The sequence below is a fragment of the Vipera ursinii genome (genome assembly GCF_947247035.1).
Source record: "Vipera ursinii genome assembly, chromosome: 4".
Classification (NCBI taxonomy): domain Eukaryota; kingdom Metazoa; phylum Chordata; class Lepidosauria; order Squamata; family Viperidae; genus Vipera; species Vipera ursinii.
Genome location: NC_139514.1, coordinates 39,790,132 through 39,815,531, shown reverse-complemented (window position 1 = coordinate 39,815,531; position 25,400 = coordinate 39,790,132). Strand labels below are relative to the sequence as shown.

The 25,400-nt window shown below is 37.6% G+C and overlaps 1 protein-coding gene across 1 annotated transcript; it reads left to right on the top strand.

The window, feature by feature from the left end:
- Window positions 1-1,161: 1,161 nt before the first annotated feature.
- Window positions 1,162-24,208, top strand: POGLUT1 (protein O-glucosyltransferase 1; the record flags this gene model as incomplete). The annotated part of the gene is made up of 11 exons (XM_083361904.1): window positions 1,162-1,249; window positions 2,995-3,085; window positions 5,709-5,852; window positions 8,507-8,642; window positions 8,773-8,894; window positions 9,543-9,602; window positions 12,822-12,921; window positions 16,127-16,185; window positions 17,615-17,782; window positions 20,076-20,132; window positions 22,907-24,208. 11 exons carry the CDS (start codon window positions 1,162-1,164, stop codon window positions 23,061-23,063), a joined length of 1,182 nt encoding a protein of 393 aa, XP_083218030.1. The 3' UTR covers window positions 23,064-24,208.
- Window positions 24,209-25,400: the final 1,192 nt, after the last annotated feature.

The window sequence follows — 25,400 nt, the reverse complement described above, 5'->3', positions numbered from 1 at the left end:
GGCAATCAATTTGAGCAGAATAGCAGAGAGATTAAATATGTGCTATTTTTCCTCAGATCAAGGTTTTGGGTCATTGGGAGATCATTCACTTTAAACAATGCTGCCAATTTTCCTCTCTACGTATTTTATTATTATAATTATCATGCTTCAGAGCTTTCCCTTGCATAGTTTAATGCAACGACCAACAATTTATGTTTTTGTCTTGCAACAGACTACCTACGGAAAAAAGATTCTTGGATTATTTTAACCCCGTTTTGTTCTCACTAACCCATGCCTCTTCCAGTCTGTGTACAAACCGCATCGTCTTAACTGCACAAAGAAAACTTGGGCAACTTGATGTGCTATATTTGCAGGGCAGCTCACCCATGATTAACAGAATCGTGATTCCCCCCCCCCCCCCAACATTTTTCGAGTTCACATAATAACGTTGCAGATCAGCTAACCCGTAGACTAAGCTAAAATAGGCTGTCCAACAAAGCTTGTGTTTAATACATATTCTGTATGGATGTGACCCTGCAAATTTCTTAGGCTCCGGACAGTGATTAACAAACACTGAATTAGGTTTCCATACAAGTTTTCCAATGCAAATTATAAGTTCACCCCTGCCATTTACGATAAATAGGCAAGATCCTCTGGATCTTCCAGAGGTATCTTTTCCCGCAGTTGGCTGTGCCTTTTAGCGGATGAGGTCCTCCAGCAGCTTAGTCCGCGTGGAGCTGCGGAGCCCAGCAGAGATTTGGAGGAAGCTCGGGAGCTGAGGGACAATAAGTGGCGTCATCGGGCCGGGTCGGGAGGCCATTTTCTAACAGGCGGTTCCAATGCAACCGTGCATTAACTCCTCCCACGGTTGCTCCCTACATCGGACTTGAGCTTTCAAAGCTCAAGTAGCCAATCATTGAGCCCAGAGGGCCGATCCAGCACAAACCATCTGGATATCAACAAGTTTTTGTGTTTGGAAGAGAGCACCGAGTCTACTACACACCCCATAAACCAAGGCGGCAGCGGCGGGACCCTACTTCTGAGCTTGCGTGTTAACTACAATCGACGGGGGTGGGGCTAATGCAATCGGCTTTTCCTTTTTTTTCAATGAATCGGTTCGAGTGAAATTCGGGAGGATGCGTGGGCGCATGCGTTAAAAGTTGTAGATTGGCGTTGGGCGCCATGCGGCGTCTGCAGTTATTATCTCTTGGGATTTTGCATGTTTTTATTCTGTTTCTGTTCACTGTGTGCTGGGGAAGTAGCTCAGCAGGTGAGTGTTATTAGGATGATTTTTCACTGATTGGAAGCAAATGGGACAGAAATATATCTCGCTACAATTTTGCTGATCTATGGGATCCAGGAGTACTTTCTGCACCATCTCATTCTTTACTCTCTGGAATCAAGTCATTCATTGTTCAGAGGCCAATATCATATTGTATTCCTTTATGGGGTTCTTTTTTATTTGCCAGAGATTTGAACATTCATCTAGAGCTTGTTTCCTAACGCGCTTTAACTATTCTCAATATTATACTGTTTTGCAAATAAAAATAAATTTACCGAACTAAATCACTAAATTGTAAGATTTTTCTACGACCTGGTAGCCTACAATTTATCAGATATCTTTGGCATCACGACGAATTCTAGGAGTTTCATACATCTGGAAGCATTACTTTTTTGTATATTAGAAAACAGACCGAGGAATCTTAATCATAAAAACAGTATGGATAGCATTTGCTTTTGTAATTTATTAGGACTGTGCAGCGCTTTGATTCAATTCCAAAAGAAGTGTTTGACATAACACGTCTAGGTCCCTTTTGCGTAGCTGCATCTTTTCCTGTGCTAGTTCTTTACCTCTGAAGCAACTTTTCCGAATCAAGTGTAGAGTGCTGCTAATCCCTTAAATCTACTTTTGCATTTTCTGCAATTAATTAATGGAAAAAAAGTTTATCCAGGTAAAATTGCACCTGCAGTTTGTTTAAGCAGTAATTTAATTATTGCTGGAGTATATTCTCTTCCCCCCACCCCCTTTTGAACATTGGAGAATGGAGCTGAAGCTATTTCTGCTCACTGGTTGCCTTTAATATCTGGTAACTATGGTCCCAGCTCATGTTGACCATGTTGACTCTGGACTATATAGTCCCACATGTCATAAGACTAGAATAATGTAATGCAGCATTATTTGTAATATAAAAATGTCACCACAAAAGTTTTATTCACAAGATAAATGCTACCTGAGTGCTATTGCATTTAAAACCACATCATTCTGTGGGCATAACTAGATGCCAGAAAGGAATTTGTGGCACTGCATGGTCACTGCGTAAATGACAAACTTAAAAAATACATTGGCTTGTCAGTGACAGTTGCTCCTACATCTAGTAGTTATGCCATACGTTGAACTTGTTAATCAAAACAATACTGTGCAAATAAATTATCATTCATGCAGGTGAATTAAACCATAATTTAGAGGCATTTTTTATAACTTTATGACTTTTATATCTTATCTCTCTAGTTTGCAAGTCCCTTTTTTTCTTCAGATCCAATTAACATCAGCTAACTCATGTTTAGCAGAACTCAGAGCAGTTTATATGAAAAACAATACATTATTATTCAAGGGGAAAAAAGTGAAAATAATACCCAATGTGCTAAAGATTCAAAGGAAATTAAGAGATACAATGATATATTAATTTTAATTAAAAATATTGCAAGACAAACATTTTAATATACTTAGCTGATGTATTTAACAAGAAGTTCATAATATATTTTCCTGCAGTTATTGTATAATTTAAGGGAAAAGACTTTAATCATTTTGGGGGATTTTGTATGCTTTCATACGTTTGGAACAAGTATTATTAGAGGAAAATGTGAATACTTTTATCATAAAAGTGTAAATCCAATTCCATTCATGTTGCAAGCACAGCATTCACACAACATACTGTATATGAGAACCTTGCAGTACCTGCATCAACAACACAGTGGAAATAATGACATTTGCAAAATTGTCTGTTTAAATTTTAGATGCACGCTGGGAAAAAATCCTTGTTCAAATTGATGAGGCGGTGAAGAACTACAGGCCATGTGCGAAAGATAACTGTGAGTGCTATCAAAGGTAAAACAAAGGTATCTGATGGTTCCACCCAGGACTTGTGTTCTGATTACCTGTTTACTCATTAAGAACTTCATTGTTATTTATCAAATTAGCTGAGTTTGTATGCAACTATTAGCCGTGGTTGGGTTTATATAAAATGTATATTTTAACATAGTGGAAATGGTCCGGTTACTTTGTATTTCTGTAAATTACATGAATATAGAGTTCTCATATGTTGCTGTCATAATTGATTTTTGGTTTAGTATCTTACAAAACTTGCTTAGAGTTAAGTAAACTTTAGTTAAACCATATCTTAGTGGAATATCAGTGTAGTTGTGACCTCCAGTCCTTCCATTTATAGCATGGTTTTATGCAATACACTAACTGTAACATGATTCACTTAGAAATTTGTGTGAATCCAGTAATTACAATATAAACAAACAATTACGATTTTGTCAACAAGTGAAATGATTTAGTATTTAAGATTTAGTTTTCCTTTTCCCCATGTAATTGTGAGGAAGAGTTCAGAGGCATTTGCTTCCACCTTAGTTAAATCATTTTCATCATGTTTAGTTTGAAGAAATAATCTTCAGAAACCATATTTGCAAAAGCTCACCATAGATGGGCAACCTTTGAGTTTATTATATATCTCCTTGCTGTGCAGAGGGTCAAGATCCTGAGACATTCTAGACTATTAGCTTATGTGATGATAAATGAGTAAAATATATTCTTGAAACCTGGGCTTCCCCAGGTCCCAGATTTGTCTAGTATTTAGGATAAGATAATCATTTCTGTTCCAAGCTTTTAATTGTTAATTATTGATTTAACTTTTATTGTAATTGTATTAATTGTATTATATTTTATACTTTGCATTTTTATTTGTTAAAGTTACTTTGAGTATTAGAATAAACAGAAAATTGAAGTATATATTCAATAATAACAGAATAAAATATTTTAATTTATTTAAAAACTCACAGATAAAATAAAATATTGCACTTTCTTATAATAATCTATTCTGTATCATACTCATTTTGAATATCTTTTCCTTAAAGGTAAATTATACCTTTATTAATTATACCTTGGTAAATTATTTTGAGATTGTACTGCACAATTGCTTTAATTTTTATACTATTTTCTATAAACCACACATGTCAAACTCGCAACGTCACGTGATGCCCCAAAGAGGTTCTCTTGAAAGCATAAAAACATATTTAAATACATCAACTGTACATATTATCTATAGCATTTGCTGTTAAAGATAATACAATTTCACAATGGCAACTTTTTTAAAAAATAGTTCAGTACAGAAACATTTTAGAATGAATTGGAAAAGAGCAAAATAGAACAGCAGTAAAATAAATCAATTTAAGTGAGCCTCAAGGGATCAGTGGGTCCCAGCCACTGCTCATATAGGATGAAAAACGCTTAGTTGTCCTAAGCCAGGATTTTATTAAACCAGTAATAGTTCTCTGGTTCAGTTAATATTAAGCAAAATCAAAGAAGCATTGAAAGTTTATTTATACCATGTTTCTCTTGGTTATAAAATCTACAGTAGAATGGCTGAAGTAGAAGAAATTTTGTATTTTGGAGCAGATACCAGTCCTTAATCCAATTAACATATTTTGGCATGATTTGAAATATGCAGCTGTGGAATGCCTTCCCCAAATATTAATGAGTTAAAGCAGTTTCATGAATAGGAATGGGCTAAAGCAGAGGTCCCCGACCTTTTGGGCACCAGGGACCATTTCTGTGGAGAGAAGTTTTTCCACGGACGGAGGGGGCGTGGTTTTGTGTGCTGCCTGCATCCCGCGAATGGGGCTTTGCTTCTTTGTGCGGACTGGTTGCTGGCATGCTGCGGCTTGGTATTGGTCCACAGACCGGGGGTTGGGGACCTCTGGGCTAAAGTAATGCTGGTCTAATGTGTAAGAATAATGAACAGGTGTAGAAAAAAATTGGTTGAAGTCATTGCTACTGAAGAAGGTGCCACCAGTTACAAAACCTAAAGTTTTAAAAAAAGAATTTCCCAGCAAATACATGATGGTGGCACTGTGGAGACATGATGACATACTGCTCTGTATTTGTTTATCTATACTAGCATTTAGCTGAAGGTACCATTGAGCCCTCTGCTTCATTTGCTACTTCATCTTGCCCACTAGTAGGGCTGGTTTCAAATCTGCACTGAATCTTCACCGAGCAAAACTATATTCCTTGTCAAAGGAGTAAATAAAAAACTCCTTATCATAAGTCGATGAACCGTGGTTCATTTGACGCATGGTGAACAACAGGTAAAAGAAAGAAAACCCGAAACATATTCTACTGTAAAAACTTCAATCAGAAAATAAAAGAAAGACTCTTAACTGACTACATGCTCTGTCTCACCAGACAGCAAAGAGAGAAAGAAAAAGAAGAAGCAAAACTTTGTTTGGACATTCGCACACAATAGTAGAACCAGACATGAAACCAAAACATGGTTGAACATGTGACACTCACCATGGTTACAATGATAACAGCACAGCTGCAGAGCAGACTGCAACATGCTTGCTGACAAACACATAAAAATGCACTGACATTCCTAACCTTGTTAACTGTTGTTACACTAACCTCCAGTATGTTTAGCAATGTTTAACAATCTCTCTCACTTTAGAGTTAGGGAAGAAGACTTGACTCCTTTTCAAAATGGAATCTCTGAGGTGTTGCTTTCAGAAGCAATCAGTCGAAAGCTTGGGACACACTATCAGATCATTGAGAAGAAGTTGTACCGGGAGCATGATTGCATGTTCCCTGCAAGGTGAGATATAAAATCCGTCAATCGCATACTCAAATAGAGAAAGAGAGAGAAACAGAAAATCTGCCTGCCCCATTAATTTATGGGTCATTGAGCAGAAAGTGTTCAAAAGGGCCAAACTCTAATGTAAGGGAACTAACCAATTTTGTATTGCCTTGCTTGAAATGTGGAAATTGGATTTGCTTTTGTGAGAAATCAATATTGACACTGCACTTTAGTTGTGCAAGGAGATGACATGGGTTAAAAGGTAAAAGAAATCAGGAATAAATACCTCTGAGGGAAAAGGATAATTGTAAAGTATTACTACTTACAGTTGTTCGATTGTCAGAGGCCTGTGACTTTATTTTATGTGCTTTATGATGGGAGTAAAACAAAAAGCACTCTTTATACTATCAGTTAATGGTATGATGCTTCCCTGTTGTTTTTTCCGCTTATTTATTTAGTTTTATATACCGCCCTATTCCTGAAGGACTCAGGGCGGTTTACAGGGCAAAGTTAAAAGGCAAAATAAGAGTTAAAATAGAATTACAATAAGATTAAATAACAATTAGTAGCCCAAAGTTTAAAAAATTAAAAGTTTAAAAATTAATACCCCTCAGTCCAGGCCAGATAAATCAAATAACCAAGTTTTTAGGTCCCGGCGAAACGAAAGAAGGTCGGGGGCGGTCCGGAGTTCCACAGGCAGATCGTTCCACAGGGCAGGCGCGCCCACAGAGAACACCCTTCCCCTGGTGATCACCTGCCAGCACTCACTGACTGGCGGTACCCCAAGGAGGCCCTCCCTGTGGGAGCGCACAGGACGATGGGAAATTGATGCTGGCAGCAGGTGCTCCCTAAGATAATCCGGACCCATGCCATTTAGGGCTTTATAGGTCATCACCAGCACCTTGAATATCACCCGGAGGGCAACCGGAAGCCAATGCAGCTTGCGGAGGAGAGCTGTTACATGGGAGTATCGGGAGACTCCCATCAAAACTCGCGCGGCCGCATTCTGCACCAGCTGAAGCCTCCGAGTGGTCCTCAAGGGCAGCCCCATGTAGAGAGCATTGCAGTAGTCTAACCGGGAGGTCTGCTTAGGCCAGGTTCTGATCTCTTTACAATGATTCCATCTATTCCTGTCACTGGAATAGTGTAATTTTTATCCTAATCTCAGTCTGGTTATTAAGTCCATTTTAACATTTTCTTTTAACCACTTTGGCTTCATCCTATTTTTGATGAATCATTTTGCCTCTTATGGAACATCCTACTATAGGATAGGAGGTGTGTACCTCTTCTGATATTTAGCAAAATGTGAAAATCTTGACTCTTTGAAAGATTATTTAGGACTGCAAATTGAGTGGGTTATGTTTTTTTAGATCAGTGGCCCCCAACCTTTCCAGTTCTGTGGATAGTAGTGGTAATGGGAGGGGGGGATAGTTTTGCGTGCACCCGCCACTTCTGTAAATGGAACTTCACACGCTCGCCCGCTGCTTGCACGGCCCTGTCCCCAAGAAGCCTTAACCCAGTACTGGGCTGTGGCCTGGGAGTTGGGGACCCCTGTGTTAGATGAATGATGGTATGTTTAATATGTTATGAAAAAAAATACGAGAAGTAATCTTTAAGCAATAAATATTTTTATAATAAGACGGAACCTCTAAATAAAGAACAAATAGAGCAGCAATCAGCAATTTTTCTAATAACAGCTTTAACCATTATTTGCTAATGAGATTAGGATTTTAGCAATTCGCCCTTATAGCACATTTAAAAATACAAGAGTTAACTATTTAGAACAACCAAAGGGGAAAATGTCAAAAATTTATAACCTATTGCAATTAAGAAATACACACTTTGGCTTTCAAGGAAGCTTAAAATAGTGATTTTAGTAAAGCTGTGAAGGAAAAGAAATGGGAGGCATGGAAATCAGATAGATTTACTTTAGTTTTTATACAAGAGCTTCAGTAGAAGAACTTATATTATTGATATTTGACACTGGTTAGATTAGTATGTGCACTATATACATGGGCACTGTTCCAAATTCTGAAGAGAATGTTCAAAAAGAAGGTATTTTTAAGTATACACATTTTAAATCAATGTGATAAATTTATCTCCTTTTGAAAAACATTTTTTTTCTTTTTCCCCAAGCATTATGGATGTCATTGAGTAAATGCTTGTTAACTACTATTCAAAAAATAAAATAAAAACATAATCTGATGTGCTTAGATTCATGCTGATTAAAATGACATAAACACAGCATGAATAAATTGGGCACCATTTGTTTACCTCTTTCAAGCCTTGGGGATCGATCAGATCAGGAGACAGCACCAGAAATACTAGAACTCTACTTTGTTGACAGTGTCAGCCCCTCGCCTTATAGGTCAATACTATCTATTATAAAGCTAAAATTTAACCAAGTTACATTCTTGCTCTGGTCTAGGGGCTTCCTGGTTTATTCTGGGTTCTGTCCAAACCTCGTTCAGAAAGAACATTTTAAAAAAGGAAAGGAAAAAACCCAATTGCTCAAGTGATCTCCTTTGCTTGCTTTGGTCATCTGTGATGCTGACTTTGTCTTTTTTTAAAAAAAAACCTGTGGTTGAAATAATCCATGGCCTAATATGATGGGTAAACACAGCTAGTCTACTCTACTCATAGATACCCTTTTGATATTTGATTGTCTACAGATGTAGTGGAGTTGAGCACTTCATCTTAGAAATTATTCAGAACCTTCCTGATATGGAGATGGTCATCAATGTGAGGGACTACCCCCAGGTGCCCAAATTTATGAAACCAAGAGTGCCTGTTTTATCTTTTAGCAAGGTGAGTGAACAGAGAGGTATTATCCATCAGTCACGTTAGATAGGACAAATACCATGTTTTATTGAATCTCTTGTATGAATGAAACATTTTGATAGAACTAACACGCTTTGCTCTCCTTTTTCTCTCAAAGACTTCAGAATACTATGATATTATGTACCCTGCCTGGACATTTTGGGAAGGGGGACCAGCTGTTTGGCCAATATATCCTACGGGCCTCGGGCGTTGGGACCTAATGAGAGAAAACCTCCAAAGGTAATCTGAGGAGAGAATAATTTTGTTGTATTTTTTTTTAAATAAAAGAGAATCCAAATTTGCATTGTAATAGGGCCACGTGCACCAGTTCCTCATTCTGAGGAGATTTCATTGAGCAATGATTTATACTTTGTTAAATGAAAGCTGCAGGCATTTAGTTATAGACTGTATAATTCAGAAGAAATGCATGTTGGTCAAGTTCATCTAAAGTGATATAATTGTGCTTCAGATTGAGAGAAAGAGGTTAGCACAAGGGGGGAAAGGAAAGAAAACTTGAGAAAGTCAGTAGGGAATTCAGATGCAGAGATGAAGATCTGTTTTTCTTTGGTGGATGCATTTCCTTGGTAGATGATGCTGGAAATTGGATTCTGGGACTGCAGCAACCTCCGCTTTCTTTCTCTTTTTGCCATTCTATTTAATCTCCACCCAATGAGCCGTAAGTAAACAGAAAAGCAACATCAAGAGTTACAACAGTGCTTAAAAATTTGTGATCCCTTTTTAATTTTCAATATTTCTGCATAAATATAAACAAAAGTATGATTTGTTCACCACAGAAGTCCTGCAACTTGATCAAGAGAATCAAGTAAATGAATAAAAAAACCGGTATGTCAGTATTTTAATTCTGTGTATTTATCAAAATATTCTTAGCTCAGCAGAAAAATGGCCCTGGAAGAAAAAAAAATCCAAAGCCTATTTTCGAGGATCCAGGTGAGCATTTTTTTCCCCTTTCAAGTGCTTTGATACTTCGATAGTCCTAATCTTGTAAATAATTATTCTATTGTACTGCTTTGCTCAGGGATATTGAATTGATCCAATTGAAATATATGCATTTAAAGGTAATGTTTTCCTTGAGTTGATATCAGGTCCTGGGGAATACGTGGACTTATCTCTGTTATTTTCTTGGCATCAGTGCTTTGTTAGTGCTATGTTCAGGAATCCTTTACTACATAATACTATGATGCCTAGTTTAATAACTCTGGGAATTATTAGTGTTTCTAATCCAAATAGTAACCAGATCTACTTACCTTTTTCCTAAAAGCAGCCAAGGCCTGCTATGTGTTATTAACTCAGTATTTAGGTTACTATATTGTGTGTGAGTGATATCATTTTGTTTTAGAAGTAGCCATTGAAATGCATCAGAATTTTCTCCGGATTCCAGAGAACTGTAAAATGTTCTCGTGTTGCTTTATACATTTTGTTACTTAGCAAATGCTACTTAAAAAGGGGGGGAGAGAGAGCAGTAAAAATAGTATTCGAAGCAGTCATATTTATTTATTTATTTATATCATTAGGTCACGAGAGAAAAATATAACAAAATTCCATCCAGTAGAATTGACTTACAATTTAGCAGTCAAGCCAGTAAACAGATATTAAAAGAGCAAACCAAACACTGCAACCATCCATATTTTTGTAATATGCCCTGTGATGCCATTGAACAACCCATCTGTAATTAAAATAAAACAGGTGTTATGGCTTCCTGTTTGCATCCCGGTGTGACGGGACGCAGGAAGGCAGGGCTCTGCCTTCTGCATCCAATTTTGCCCTGCTGGGAGCCCTAAAAGGGACCTAAAATCGCCACGAAGAGGTGATGAAGAGGAGGGGTGGCTTGTTGATCATGGAGAGACGGGTGTCTTTCTATTTGATCCAAAGAAAGCCCTCCAAACTGGCAGGGGAAAAAGACTGGCTACATTCCTGTGGCCAGACATTAGCTGCTGACAACTGAAGAAGAAAAAAGCAGTAATTAATACATCGTACCAGTATATTAGGAATTGGGTGAGAATATTGATCCTTTCTTTACTATTTTACAACTGAATTTCCTGGGAAAGGCTCTCAAGAAGCTAAAAAACTCCAAATGTAAACTGAAATAGTGTTTTAATTTTATGGGGGACAGAAACATACAATACTGAAGTGGAAGTAATATAAAGCTACAGTTTTGATAAATTTGAGAACTGAGATAACTCTTAAGATTTTCTCTTAAAAAAACATTGAGGCGAAATACAAGAAATCAATCCTTTGTTTTAAGAGTAGAAAATGGATTTTGAATGACATCTAGTGGTGGATTAGCGCTATAATTTGCTTCCTGGCTGCTTGGTGATTCCTACCTGGAAGAACAGCTGGCAATAAAGTAAAATATTTTGGCATACTTATCACCCTGACCTTCTTGGATTATAAATACCTACCGAGCTTGGAGTTTTAACTTTAAGAGCTAGTGGGAGACAAAGAAAAATTTGACCTTGGACTAAGCCTGGGAGAGACAACCTTGCCCGATTGACAATTTTTGGATACTTGAGACAAAGGATTACTATAAAATATTGCTTTCAGGACTGAACCTATACTTTGGAATCTATTGGATTATAAAGGATACATATAAAGACTAGAAAACTAGAGGAAACTTTGATCTACTCTTACTGACACTGGTGATACTAGAGGATCTGCAGGAATGATGCCTCAAGAAAAAACAAAACACCTTTCAGAAAGAAATATATGCTACAACTAATTCACCAAACAATTGTTGAATGCAAAGAGGACATAAAAAGAAATCATAATGAAACCAAAAACAATATAGACAATATAAGCAAGCAACTCCAAATTAAATCTACAACTAGAAAGTTCCCAGATAACGACTACAAAGTATCAACAAATAATTCAGAAATCAGAAGACGAAACAAAGGAAATGGATTTAGAGATGGAATAGATAAAAGAAGGGAAATATAAATGACTATATACAAACAAAATACTGCAAGACTTAGCTATAACAGTGAAAATGCAAAAGAACTTTTACCCCTTAGGTCTGCAAAATATATCTGATGGCAAGGAATAAAAATTTAAAAAATGGAATATAGATCTGTTAGGGGAAATCTCACAACTTGGGATGCAGGGAATGAAAACAAATGGAGAGAGAAAGTAACTGGGAATTGTTAGGAATATAAATAGGCGGAATCCCCTCCCCTCCCCTCCCCCCAAAATATCCTACCTAAATTGTCTTCCTCATGCCAAGCAATTTTTACAAAAATAGAAAAATCCTGGGCGATCTAATTGCCCTGGCTTGGAAAGCTACTTGGCAAAGATAGAAAGTGAGAGTCAGATTTAAAAAACAGAAGATTTTAGAGGGTGATATATGTTTAAATACTTGTTCGAATAAGATTAAAAGAACGAATGACCCTTAGATATAATTAGACTTTTATAATGAAAGATATGATTTAGAATTAAGATAGCATTTTTTCTTTTTTTTGATATGGGAAATATGAAGATAAGAGGAGGATTGAATAAAACCTTTAGCTATATAAATGTAATTAATACTGAGAAAATCATAACTGATAAAGATATTTTAAATACTGATGGGAAATCAAACCTTAACAAGAGCACGAAAAACAGGATATTGATTAATTAATTCACATTACTTGTTTTTTAATTGATATTATTGTTATTTGTATGATATGAGTAAAATATGAAGATGAAGAAGTACCAAAAACTGTAATGGTGTAATGAGGGGAAAATGGAAAAAAATATGGAGAAGAAAGGAGGATCAGGGAAAAAATACTGGATTGTGTAGTATTGAACAGATGTATATTGAAGAAGTTAAATGTTAAATATCTGAACCCAGACAACATATTGCTTACTAAGCACTAAAGACTGTAATTTTTAAAAAAATTAGTAAATCTTTTATTAAAAAAAATAAAACAGGTGTTAGCATAGGACCTGCCAAGAGTTGGGAGCCAACTAATAGTGCGAGACAGTAATACTAGTCAAATAAAGAGTTTTTGACATTCTGATCTCTCCCAAGCAGAATCCCAGAAAACCAGTGGATGGTCGTTATAATTTTCACTTGCTCACTTTAGAATTATATGATTTATTGACCAATGTATTTGAAAAGTGCCAAGTGGGAGAAGGCCAATCTAACAGAGTTCTGTGTAATTTCTGTGGTAGGACAAGTGCAGAGCGGGATCCCCTCATTCTTCTTTCTCGAGAGAATCCAGATCTTGTTGATGCAGAGTACACTAAGAACCAAGCTTGGAAATCTGAAAAAGTAAATACTATTGAATACCATTAAAATAGTATTATCACTATTAGTATTAATGCTATTATTTTTTTCCTTTCTCTTAACAATAAGACAGTGAAACAGCTTGCCTTCAGATGTTATGGGTGCTTCATCACTCAAGGTTTTTAAGAAGAGACTGGACAGCCACTTGTCTGAAATGATATAGGGACTCTCGCTTGAGCAGTGGGCTAGACTAGAAGACCTCCAAGGTCCCTTCCAGCTCTATTATATTCTGATTATTCTGATAAAATAATCCCATTATGAAGTGAGATAAAGTTTCTAATATTGATAATTGTTAATACCTTTCAAGATTTTCTATTTAAAAGGAAAGAAAATGTATATTTTAGCTATATTTTATTCTACTCTCACTGGACTTGTAAGACTTACTTTAATATGTGGTTTACAACTGATTTTATATTTAAATGTGAAAGCTGCTTTAAATACAGCATTATGCTCTTGATACATGTATAGCAGGGTACATGTTTTCAATATTTTTTTTCTGCTCTTAGTTATTTCTTTGTTGTATTATATATTCCCCCCCAAACAGAGTGAGAATGTAAGCTATTCAGAGTCCTTTTTGATTAGGGTAGTATATAAGCTTCAGTAAATAAATAAGTAAATCAATAAATTGTATCACTCTCTTCCAATTTGATTATTCCAGCAGCCACTGTACAGTTGATTAAGCTGAGCAATTGTGATTATAAGAGCTGTGATGGAGCAGTGGTTAGGATGCAGTACTGCAGGCTAATTCACTACTCACTCCAGGAGTTAGATTCTGAGCAGCTCAGTCATCCATCCTACTGAGGTTGCTAAAATGAGGATCCAGCTTGTTGTGGGTGATATGCTGACTCTGTAAACTGCTTAGAGATGGCTGTAAAGCACTGTGAAGCAGTATATAAGTCTAAGTGCTATTGCAATTATGGAACAGGGGGCTTGATATCATGGAATGTGGGAATGACCCTGGAAATCTCTGAAACCCTAATGCTAGCCAATACTTCTACATCATGCTAGCCTACATACCAACCTGGATTTCGTTAGTCCAGCATTGACCTGCCCAGTGTGTTTGAATTGCTTGTGGACTGGTTTCAAATCATACTTTCAAGAAATAATCCTCAAAGGCAATTTTTAAAAAATATGTTTTATATGACAAGGGGTATTCATTGTTCTAAGACAGACATGTCAAACACAAGGCCCGGGGGCCGGATGCGGCCCGTGAAGTGGTTTCATGTGGCCCACGAAGCCATCCTGGAAACAGTTAGGGAACGGCCCCCACTGCCTTGGCCCTGGCCCAGAGACCCTCCTTCTGCCAGAGACCCTCAGATCTGTCCCACTCCTGCCCAGGCCCCCATAGGCACCCTTGATGCGAACGATGTAGAGCTGGCCACGCCCACCCAGTAGGCCATACGCACTCTAGCCATGCCCACCCAGTAGGCCACGCCCACCCTGGCCACACCCACCCAGCCCCCTGAGGGCAACCGCAATGCTGATGCGGCCCTCAATGAAATTGAGTTTGACACCCCTGTTCTAAGAGATGGTTATGAGCATTCCACTTCTCTTTTTTTATCTCTTGCTGATTGAATTTTAGTCTATTTTCCCCCCAAATCAGGATGCCTGATTTGGCACAATAGAAGGTAAATTAAATAGAAACGATAATCCCTCTGATTTGTGAAAACCAGAAGTTGTTTTCCTAGTGTTTTTTTTACTGAGCATGCTTATTCCATAGTCATGGAGTTTTATCTCTAATTATAATAGTGCCTAATATGCAGACCAGGGGTAGGGAACCTTGTCTCTTTTATGACTCATGGACTTCAACTCCCAGAATTCCTGAGTCAGCTGACTCAGGAATTCTGGGAATTGAAATCCATGAGTCATAAAAGAGCTGAGGTTGCCTACCCTTGACGTAGATGAAATAATGTAACACAGGACAGCAGTCTTTTCAGGTTCCAGTACTGCCATGTGATCTCATTCAGTGATGTGTTTCCATCTCTTAGACCTAGATCACAAAATTGCTTTAAATCTAGGAAGGTTTTGGTGGTCCTGCCTCACAATTTCAAGTCTATGAAATGTATTTTTAGAGACACACATAGCGGAAGCTTGGGGCTGGTGAGGAAAAAAATGAATACTTTATACAGTATTCATTTTTTCCTCACCAGCCCCAAGCTTCTGCTATGTATGTCTCTAAAATACATTTCATAGACTGAATATACTGGGATCTGCTGTTTTTGTCTACTAATCCATGAAGCTGATTGGAACTATTGTATATGTTCACCTGTAAGCCCATGTACATATATGCTGACCCTCCATTTTTAACTAAAATACCATGAAAAATGTGCCACCCATTTTTATGGTATTTTTATCAAACATTTTAATCAAAATACATTGATCCACTGATTCATGGATGGGCTTATGCATGAATATATATAGCAAATATGGGTACTTTAAAAAGATAGTACTATTTATATTTGTAGATAAACCCATCTGCAAATAAGCCAAAGCTATTTTTGGAGATGCATATTGGCATCAATAGTTTATTTGCAAATTTGTACTGTCCTCTACTAAAGTGTTAGTATTGGATCTCATCATATAAAAGAAAGAGGACCATATCAGAACTAACATTTAGGTCAAGAGGAATTCTGCATAGTTTAAGAACCTAAGGGTTTATAATTATTTCTGTATTCTGAAATATTCTGTATTGAAAATAACAGTTCACAGCTGCAGTTATTTATATGGAAAATGATGAGAAGACTTGAGGCATGTAGACTCAGAGTCTACAAAAATGGATTAGCATATAAATTGAATAAATAAGCAACCCATATTAAATATGGCAGTTCTAATCAGTGCAAGACAGGAAAATGGATTAAAGAAAACCACAGCTTGTTGCATATGTGAAATAAAAAAAATACACAGCATTTGTGTGTGTGAACAAATGTTTATTTGAAAGGAAAAAATGAATGAGCATTCTAAGAAAACATGTATATGACTGCAGTCTAAGAAAATTAATGAGCTGAATATTTAGGTAGTTAGTCTTTAGATTCTCTGGCTTATAGTAAGAGAACTTTTAACTTTAATCATATATTCTATTGGAAAAAAATAGGAATAATGTGTATTACTGCATCTTTTTGTATAGCATTTCTGTTATAGTTATTAGGAAGGTGATTAGAAACTTTTTTTAAAAAATACACGTTTTTTAAAGGATACTCTTGGGAGACCACCTGCAACAGAAGTTCCGCTGGTAGACCATTGTAAATTCAAGTAAGTATTTGATTCAGTCTCGATAAATATCTAATGCATGTCAGTTCAGTATAAATATCTGAAAGCAAGTGTCATGGAATTCATGCGGCACATGTCAACAGTAGCCTTGAAATCAGAAGACCTAGCGTTTACATTGGCATTGAGGATCAGGATTCCCATCCATTAACCCTTAGCTGCTAGTGCCATTTTAATTGTTTGCCTTAACTTGAGCCTTCATAGTGAAAGCTGGACAATTAGTTGTGTCCTGATTCTTTTTATAAGTAGGAACATATACCGTAAATGCTATTGCAGACATGTCAAACACAAGCCCCGGGGGCCGGATTCGGCCCACGAAGTGGTTTCATGTGGCCCGCGAAGCCATCCTGGAAACAGTGAGGGAACGGCCCCCACTGCCTTGGCCCTGGCCCAGAGACCCTCCTTCTGCCAGAGACCCTCAGATCTGTCCCACTCCTGCCCAGGCCCCCATAGGCACCCTTGATGCAAACGATGTAGAGCTGGCCACGCCCACCCAGTAGGCCATACGCACTCTAGCCACGCCCACCCAGTAGGCCATGCCCACCCTGGCCTTACCCACCCGGCCCCCTGAGGGCAACCGCAATGCTGATGCGGCCCTCAATGAAATTGAGTTTGACACCCCTGTGCTATTGGTATTAGGTAATCTTAATTTTTCTAAATATTCTACTTCTGTATTTGAATTTTGTGCTATGAATTTCCCTCATCCCCAGTTTACTGCTGTGTTACTGTATTTCAAGGAATGCATTCCAGGAATCTCTAAATGCCATTTGGCACTAATAAGTAATTGATATGATTAAACTCCTGAGGTTTTCTGTAGTTGCTGTGATATTCAGAAAAAAGGATTTTGTCATCTTAGGCCCCTAGAGTTGTGCAGCAAGAATTTTCACGTAATATGCTTAGAAGATAAAATGATGCTATTGAGAGGCTGGTATTTTAAATGGCATCTCTTGAAAAGAGGAAAACATTGCTAAGAATAGAAATTGGGAATTCTTTCATTTGGAGATTGTTTCCTTCTGCTGACAGAATGTAGCCTTCCACTTTCTTTTAGCTCCAGTTTGGTTATTAAGATGTTAGTGCACTTTTAGCTGAAATATACATGTTTCATGGTGTGTTCATTTATATAGACTCGGTAAGAGCAAAGATTAGATCCAGATAAAAGAGTGCAGAAGATGCAACAATTTTAAACTCCTGAACTTTGGGTTTACTGCTTCTAATTTCAGCCTCTGTGGCAATATTTGAATGGAACATCTTTTATCATATAGCATTAAGATTATACTCCAAACTTTCACGTTGTAGAAGAGTAAAATAAATGTACCTTTCTATAATGTAAATATAAATATGCTCATTATTGGAGAGGAGTCATATTTTAAGGCCGGTGTTTGGGTTTTTCCCCCCCCTTTTCTTTAAATACAAGATACCTCTTCAATTTTCGAGGAGTAGCAGCCAGTTTTCGCTTCAAACACCTTTTCCTGTGTGGTTCTTTGGTCTTTCATGTTGGAGAAGATTGGCAAGAATTCTTCTATCCACAACTGAAACCTTGGGTTCACTATATCCCAGTTCAGTCTGATCTTTCTAATGTAAGGTGAGATGTTAACACTGCTGTGGCTTAATTGTGTGTATTAATAGCTTCTATGTAAAACATTAATATTACAAAACTATTCAGGATTGTGCATCATATCTGACAAAGTCATCCATAATGAGGCAGAGATAGTTGAATTAAAATACATGGGTTGCCTTCAAAGGTAGAATTATACAGAATGCGTTGCATGGTTTAGTCTGGATTAAATTGTTTTTATGTGATTGAGTCTAGGTGAAATCTTATTTTTTATCGATGGGAGTTTAATTGCTATAAAAGGGATTTCCAGTTAAAGGTGGTCCTCATTTAACCAGCATTTGTTCAGCAACCGTTCAAACTTAAAACTGCATTGAATAAGTGGTAGTCTCAATTGGTCCTTGGAATTCTAGACATTGTGACATCTCCATAATTATGTGATTGTGATCTGGGCACTCAGCACCCAGCTCACGATAACAGCATTTCAGCAAGCCGCAGTCACAACTTCCAGTGTTCCCTTCCAGCTTCCCACAGGCAAAGTCAATGGGGTAGCTGGCAGGAAGTCAAAAGTTGCAGTCATGTGAGGTCCTTGCTTAATGACCTCAACTTCACAGTTCTTGCTTAACATTGGCACCCAGGATGGCCAGAACAAGTCACTCAGCTGCAGTCACATGACATTGCACTTTATGACCTTGTATGGTGATGCCAATTCCTATTATTGGCCTAACTATTTTATTCCTATTTTATTTCTGCACTTTGAGAACCTTTTCTATAGTGATGCCAATTCCTATTATTGGCCTATTTTATTCCTATTTTATTTCTGCACTTTGAGAACCTTTTTTATAGTGATGCCAATTCCTATTATTGGCCTATTTTATTCCTGTTTTTAACTTAATTTATTATAATATTTATATATAGTTTTTATTTATTTGTATATATGTTTACATATAAATAAATCCCGATTAATTGCCATCATGAACAATATATTATACATCTCCCCAAAAAATGACCTACATTGGCAGATGTTTTGATATCTTGATTTGGACCATCAGCATTTTCAGCTTCAGGCAAACCTAAATTATTAGAAATAATAAATATTATGAGACAGAAAATGCATAGTTATTTTTATAAGCCTTCTTATTGATCAATCATTTTGTCTGGCATATTTTAAAAACTGATTGGAATAAGGAATTGGCAATTTCCATGTTTAAATAATGTGAAAGTGTAATGTGTAATGTCCATATGAAATTTAGATATTTAGGTTAACTTAATTTTTTAAAATAAAACTAAAGCTTAATTGTTAAAAAACCAATATTTCAGACAGAAAAGAAATGAGTAAATCATATTTTTGTTGGAGATGAGTTGGGAATAAAGCTATTAAAACATGTTTAACATGCCCTTAAATGGTTGTACTCTGGAAAAATTCTACAATACAATAATAAAACATTAAGGCAAGGTTTAATATTTTTATGCATACATATTTTTTAAATTAAATATCCACCGCTGGAAAATGATGGCTAGACAACAAAACTGAATTCTCTGCTGCCTTATTACTGCTAAGACATAATTATTGGATTGGTTGTTGGTTTTCATAGCTGCCCAATTCTATTTGACTGACCTTCACATTGGAATGATAAATGTATGGTTCCAATTGCTTAGTGGATTGAAGAGCTGATATTACTTGTGACTTATGAATGAGTTGTTTGTAGACGCAGATTATGTAGGGATGATTATAATGAAATATCTTTCAATGAAACTGTTGTATAAGATTTTGTATGTGTTTACTCATAAACTGTGTGTGTGTGTACACACACACACACACATTTGTTTTGCTTCCTTTTCCTTTTCCCCTTTATTTTTGTACTCTACAATTTATATATATATATTTTAATTGAAGGCAAAATTAAAAAAATCATATATATATGCAGGAGGCCAATTGTCTATATGGATTGTGATTGATACTTTATTCTTGATGTCCTTCCTTTCTTTTTTAGTAACACAATTGTTTGTTTATTTAACTTCTTTATTTAATTATTTATTGCATTATTTTTATTTTATGTTGTATTTTATTGTACTGTTGTTGTATTGTAATGCTTTTGCTCAAGGGAGGTTTAGAGTTCTGTTGAATTAAAGCTCCAACAAATGAACAAGCACATAAATAGCAAGTAAAAAAAACACACACACACCAAACCCAACCAATTAAACATAACAGATTTCCCCTGACGAGATTGGTCATATTTATTCTACCTAAAGTGAGTCTTAAGAAACTAACATTTTCTGATTTATATCCAAAAAATACTAAAATACCAAATATATGTTTCAGGGAGCTATTGGAATTTGTAAGAGAAAATGATGATGTTGCTCAAAGGATTTCCGAGAGGTAAGCTCTTATTACTGCTATGCTTTGTTTTAATTATAGGAATTCCTTGGTATAAAATAGATTTGATAATAAAGTCTATAAGACTTTCCCAAGATTACATTTAGTAATTTGTTTGAACATTGAAAAATGTCTACAGATAGTCCTGCCTTAATATCTGTTCGGTAACAGCTCAAAGTTACAGGAGAAAGAAAGGGACTTATGACCAGTCCCCAAAGTTACGGCCTTTGAAGCGCCCCTATGATCACATGATCAAAACTCAGGTACTCTGCAGTCTGCTTGCACTTACACGTGCAGGGGACCAGCCTATCTCCCCCATCCATCCTTTTGGCCCCCTGTGTTCCACAGGCATTGCCACCCTAGCTACACATCCGCTGCCTTCTTGTTTCTGCTCCTGATAAAGCATGCTCCTTCACCAGGCAGTTGCCGGCTACGCAAGGCTTTCTTCCCCAGGTCATGCATCGTGCATTTCCTCCAGAGACCAGGGGAAACTGGCTTCCTGTAGCCAGCAGCTACCCTAGAAAGATGTAGGGCAGGAACTCTTCATCAGCAGCAGGAGCAAGAAGATGGTGAAGGTCATCTAGGGCAGCAGAGCGCGCAAGACAGTCGAGACCTCAGAGCACATGTTGGGGCGGTTCATGGGGCAGTTTCAGCTTTGTGCTGCTGGGCCAACCTGGGGGTGATTGCCACCTTGCAAAGCAAAGTGTAGGGCAGGGGTCGGCAACCTGAAAAAGGAAAAGAGCCACTGGGAACCGGTTCCATTACACATAAAAAAGTGGGAGCCGCGTGCGTGCGTCCATGCACGTGCATGCGCAAAAGTTTTTTCTTGCGCATGCGTGGACGTGCGCGGTTGCCATTTTTTTAATGTGTGATGGAACTGGTTCCCGGTTGCGCGACGGCGACGGCCCGTCTGCAAAGCTGCCGCTTTCAGCAGCTTGGAAACGTGCCGCGGCAGCTTTCTCAAAGAGCGGCGCCGCTGCCCGTTCGCGCGGAGGTGCGCGCGCACCTCTCCAAAGGTTTGGGGAGGTGCGCGTGCACCACTGCCCGTTCGAAGAGGTGCGCGCGCACTGGGCGGCTGGGAGCCACAGGAGACGGCTCAAAGAGCTGAATGCGGCTCCGGAGCTGCGGGTTGCCGACCCGTGGTGTAGGGTAACAAAAAAGGGCAGAGGTGGTAGCGAATAGTAGTTAGGGGAAGGAGAGGCAGTCTCTTACTTTGAAAGAACTGAAGCTCAGGGCTAAGAGTGAACAAGCCCAGAATGACTTGGATTTGAGTGTGCCCTTGCCTAACAACCTGAGGAATTCTGTTGACAGTGGCAGTGGGGAGCCAAGTGATGTGTACATGTAGCTCAAGTACTACCTGCATTTGTACGGCATATAAATTTAGAAATAATTGCTAGGATGTGTTTATGTCTTGCTGGAGGAAGACCTTTAAATGATATTTAGTTCTAATACCGATAATTATACGTCATTTAATGTTTACTTCCACAATTGGAAGAGGTTTGTTCTGTTTTCTTTACAGCAGCTGGCACTTCCAAGACTACATCAATTCAATTTATATGTATAAGTCTGGCTTTGATTTTTAAATAAGCACTCAAATTTTGGGAATAAGTCATTAAATTACAGTTTAATGACTTATTACTACTATTTTTACTACTATGCCCCAGGGCTGTGTTCTGGGCCCAGTGTTCTTCAACATCTTCATCAATGATTTGGATGAGGGGATAGATGGGGAACTCATCAGATTTGCAGACGACACCAAGCTGGTAGGAATAGCCAACATTCCAGAAGACAGGCTTAAGATACAGAAGGATCTTGACACACTTGAATGTTGGGCGCTATCTAACTAAATGAAATTCAGTGGTGAAAAAAGTTATACATTTGGGCAAGAAAAACCAAATCCACAGGTATATTATAGGTGGTACCTTGCTCAATAGTAGTAACTGTGAGAGGGATTTCGGAGTCGTAGTGGACAATCACTGAAATATGAGCCAGCAGTGTGCTGCAGCTGCCAAAAAAGCCAACATAGTGCTAGGCTGCATTAACACAGGGATAGAATCAAGATCACATGAAGTATTAATACCAGTTTACAATGCCTTGGTAAGGCCACACTCGGAATACTGCATCCAGTTTTCGTTACCACGATGTAAAAAAGATGTTGAGACTTTAGAAAGAGTGCAGAGAAGAGCAACAAAGATGAATAGGGGACTGGAAGCTAAAACACATAAGGAATGGTTACTGGAATTGGGTATGTCTAGTTTAATGAAGAGAAAGATGAGGGGGGACATGATAGCAGTGTTCCAATATCTCAGGGGTTGCCACAAAGAAGAGGGAGTCAAGCTATTCTCCAAAACACCTGAAGGCAGGACAAGAAGCAACAGATGGAAACTAACCAAAGAGAGAAGCAACCTAGAACTAAGGAGAGGTTTCCTGACAATTAGAACAATTAATCAGTGGAACAACCTGCCTCCAGAAGCTGTGAATGCTCCAACATTGGAATTTTTAAGAAGAGACTGGACAGCCATTTGTCTGAAATAGTATAGGGTTTTCTGCCTAAGTAGGGGGTTGGACTAGATGACCTCCATGGTCCCTTCCAACTATTATTATAGTTTCCTGAAGGGGCATAATGATTTGCTAAGCTTTTTTTTATAGCCGAGATATGTATTTAAGCTTTTGAATTAGAAAAGCAATTGACTGTATTGACTTTTGAATTAGAATTCAAAATTGAGTTTTGAATTAGAAAAGCAATTGATTTCTTTGCTTGATTGTTTGGTCCCTAGGGGTCGCCAGTTCATCATGGACCACTTGAAAATGGAAGATATCTCTTGTTACTGGGAACAACTTCTAAAGGAGTATTCTAAAGCCTTGACGTATAAAGTAAAACGGAAGAGCAACTATAATGAGATACTGCCCAGACCTTTGAAAACTGAACTGTAAAAAACAAACAAACCCCACTTCCAATCAGGGCTTATGGACATTTTGAAATTAGAAGAGCAGGATTGTTCTTATAACCAATGGAAGTTCTCTCTCTGTGTTGACAAACTAAAGAGAGAAGCATATTGTTGCTACTTACTGCAGTATATTAAGTGATAATGGCAGACAGTGAATTCCATTTTATACTGTGGTCAGTAAAATTCTATTAAGAAGGGGATGGAAATTTTGCTGAGTCCTAGCATTTTAAAAAATTTCTTGATAATTGTTACTCATGTCTACTTACCACAAAAGTGTCACATTGACCTCACGGTGTGGGTTATAATTGCTAGGTGAATCACTAATCAATTATTAATGAAATCATCCTGAATTTTGACTAATGGACTGATATATCCCTGATACAGCTTAATTCATCAGGAAGCCCATCATTTTAAAGTAAGCTACTGAAGACTTATGCAAAGCTTGTAATCAGATACAAGTAGTCCTTGATTTACAACAGTTACTGTTAGAAATTACAACAGCACACAAAAAAGTGACATTTTTCACATTATAATCATTGCAGCATCTCCACGGTCACATGATCAAAATTTAGATGCTTGGCAACTGACATGACAGTTGCAGTGTCCCAGGGTCATGTGATCACCTTTTGAGATCTGACAAAGTCAACAGGGAAGCCAGATTCACTTAACAACTGTGTTACTAACAATTGTAGGGATTCATTTAATAACTGGCAAGAAGTCGTAAAATGGGGCAAAACCCACTTAACAGCTGTCTTGCTTAGCAACAGAAATTTTGGGTTCAATTGTAGTTGTAAATTGAGGATTACCTTAATTCTTCCTTATTTTGTCATTACTAAAAACAGCCTGCTAGCTGTATTTAAACAATTTGTAATAAGTCGTGTCTTGTCATATTGTTTAATCAATTACTGATTTAATTTAATAATAATGTGAGCAGGGAGCAGTATATTAGTAGGGATACTTGTAATCCCAGATGTAAAATATAGCATCTTTTGCAAAAGAAGTTATTTTTTTCTGGGATGGGGACGGTGGCTTGAACTGTACTTACTTAGGTCTTCATGTTCTCTTTTCTCCATATTAATTTCTTAATGGTTGCAACATTACGAATATCCACAAGATTAATTCAAATTAAAGAATTAATCAATGTATAGGTTTGTGTTTTCTGAATGCATTATCTATCTCTTTAAATGTCAGATTCATATTAGGTAGATTTCATAAATATGCCATCTTGGATCCCTTTAGTCAGATTTTATAACAAAACACAGCTGGGTTAAAAACCAAAACCCAGTCCCATTTAGATCTACACAATACGATAAAGCCTAAAATGTCACTTAAAGAACTATTCATTGGGATTCAAATGCTGTGAATTTCTTGCTAAGTCTTTTGTTTGCACACAGCCTAGACATCTTTTCCAGCTTTCATCTTGATCTTGCACCTTTATATAGAGAGGTTGCTTCAGGCTACTACTATGCTAATGATTGAAAGTATATTACTCAAAAGAACTATTCTGTTTTGAGCTTGTATGAGTTCTGGGTTCCTAGGTTAAATTTCCTGCATTAATCAAACACCTCCATATTTAGAATTTTTAATCATTTAAAATAGGACAGGCAATCTTCTCGGAGTGGTGAGCTACCAGTTCCCTGGCAAGTGGAGTGCTCAGAATTGAACTGTGGGATTCTTGGGTATTTTTTCCTTGCCAAACTAGGTAGGTAACAGCTTTGCAACCATACAGATGCAACACATTTTGAAGGACGCAGTAACTGATCAGAAGCACATGCTGTCCACCTGTACTGGAGTGGGATTAAGAAGCAAAGCACGTCTTACAATTCTCACAAAACTGTTCCAACAACAGATCTTTGCCCATTGAGTCTTATTTAAGCAGGGAATGTTTTGAAGGACGTTCTGGATTCCCGTCTCAGAAATGAGACGGGGAAACGCAGGGTCAAGCCAGTAAACAAACGTAACCGGTAGATCTCAAGAGAAAAGTTAAAAGGCGGGAAGAAATGCAACTGCGGATATCACGGATGCAAGGAGGGAGCTTCGAGATGGCCAGAAAAAAAAATCGGAAGGCTAAGAAGCAAGACCTGGCTGGTGGGGAAAGGAAAAATAAAGGGTATTTCGTTTTGCCTTTTCCTGATTACAAATAATAAAGGAGATAACACCCGAGGATAAAAGAATGGAGTATTTCTAACCGTAGGCGGACAGAGAAGGGAGGCAGGAGAGGGAAAGGAGGACGGGAGGTCTTTCACTTTTTTTAAAAAAAAAGTCAGTGCGGACACTCATGCTATTTCTAACGATTAAAAAAAAAGAAAAATACCGCCCGCTT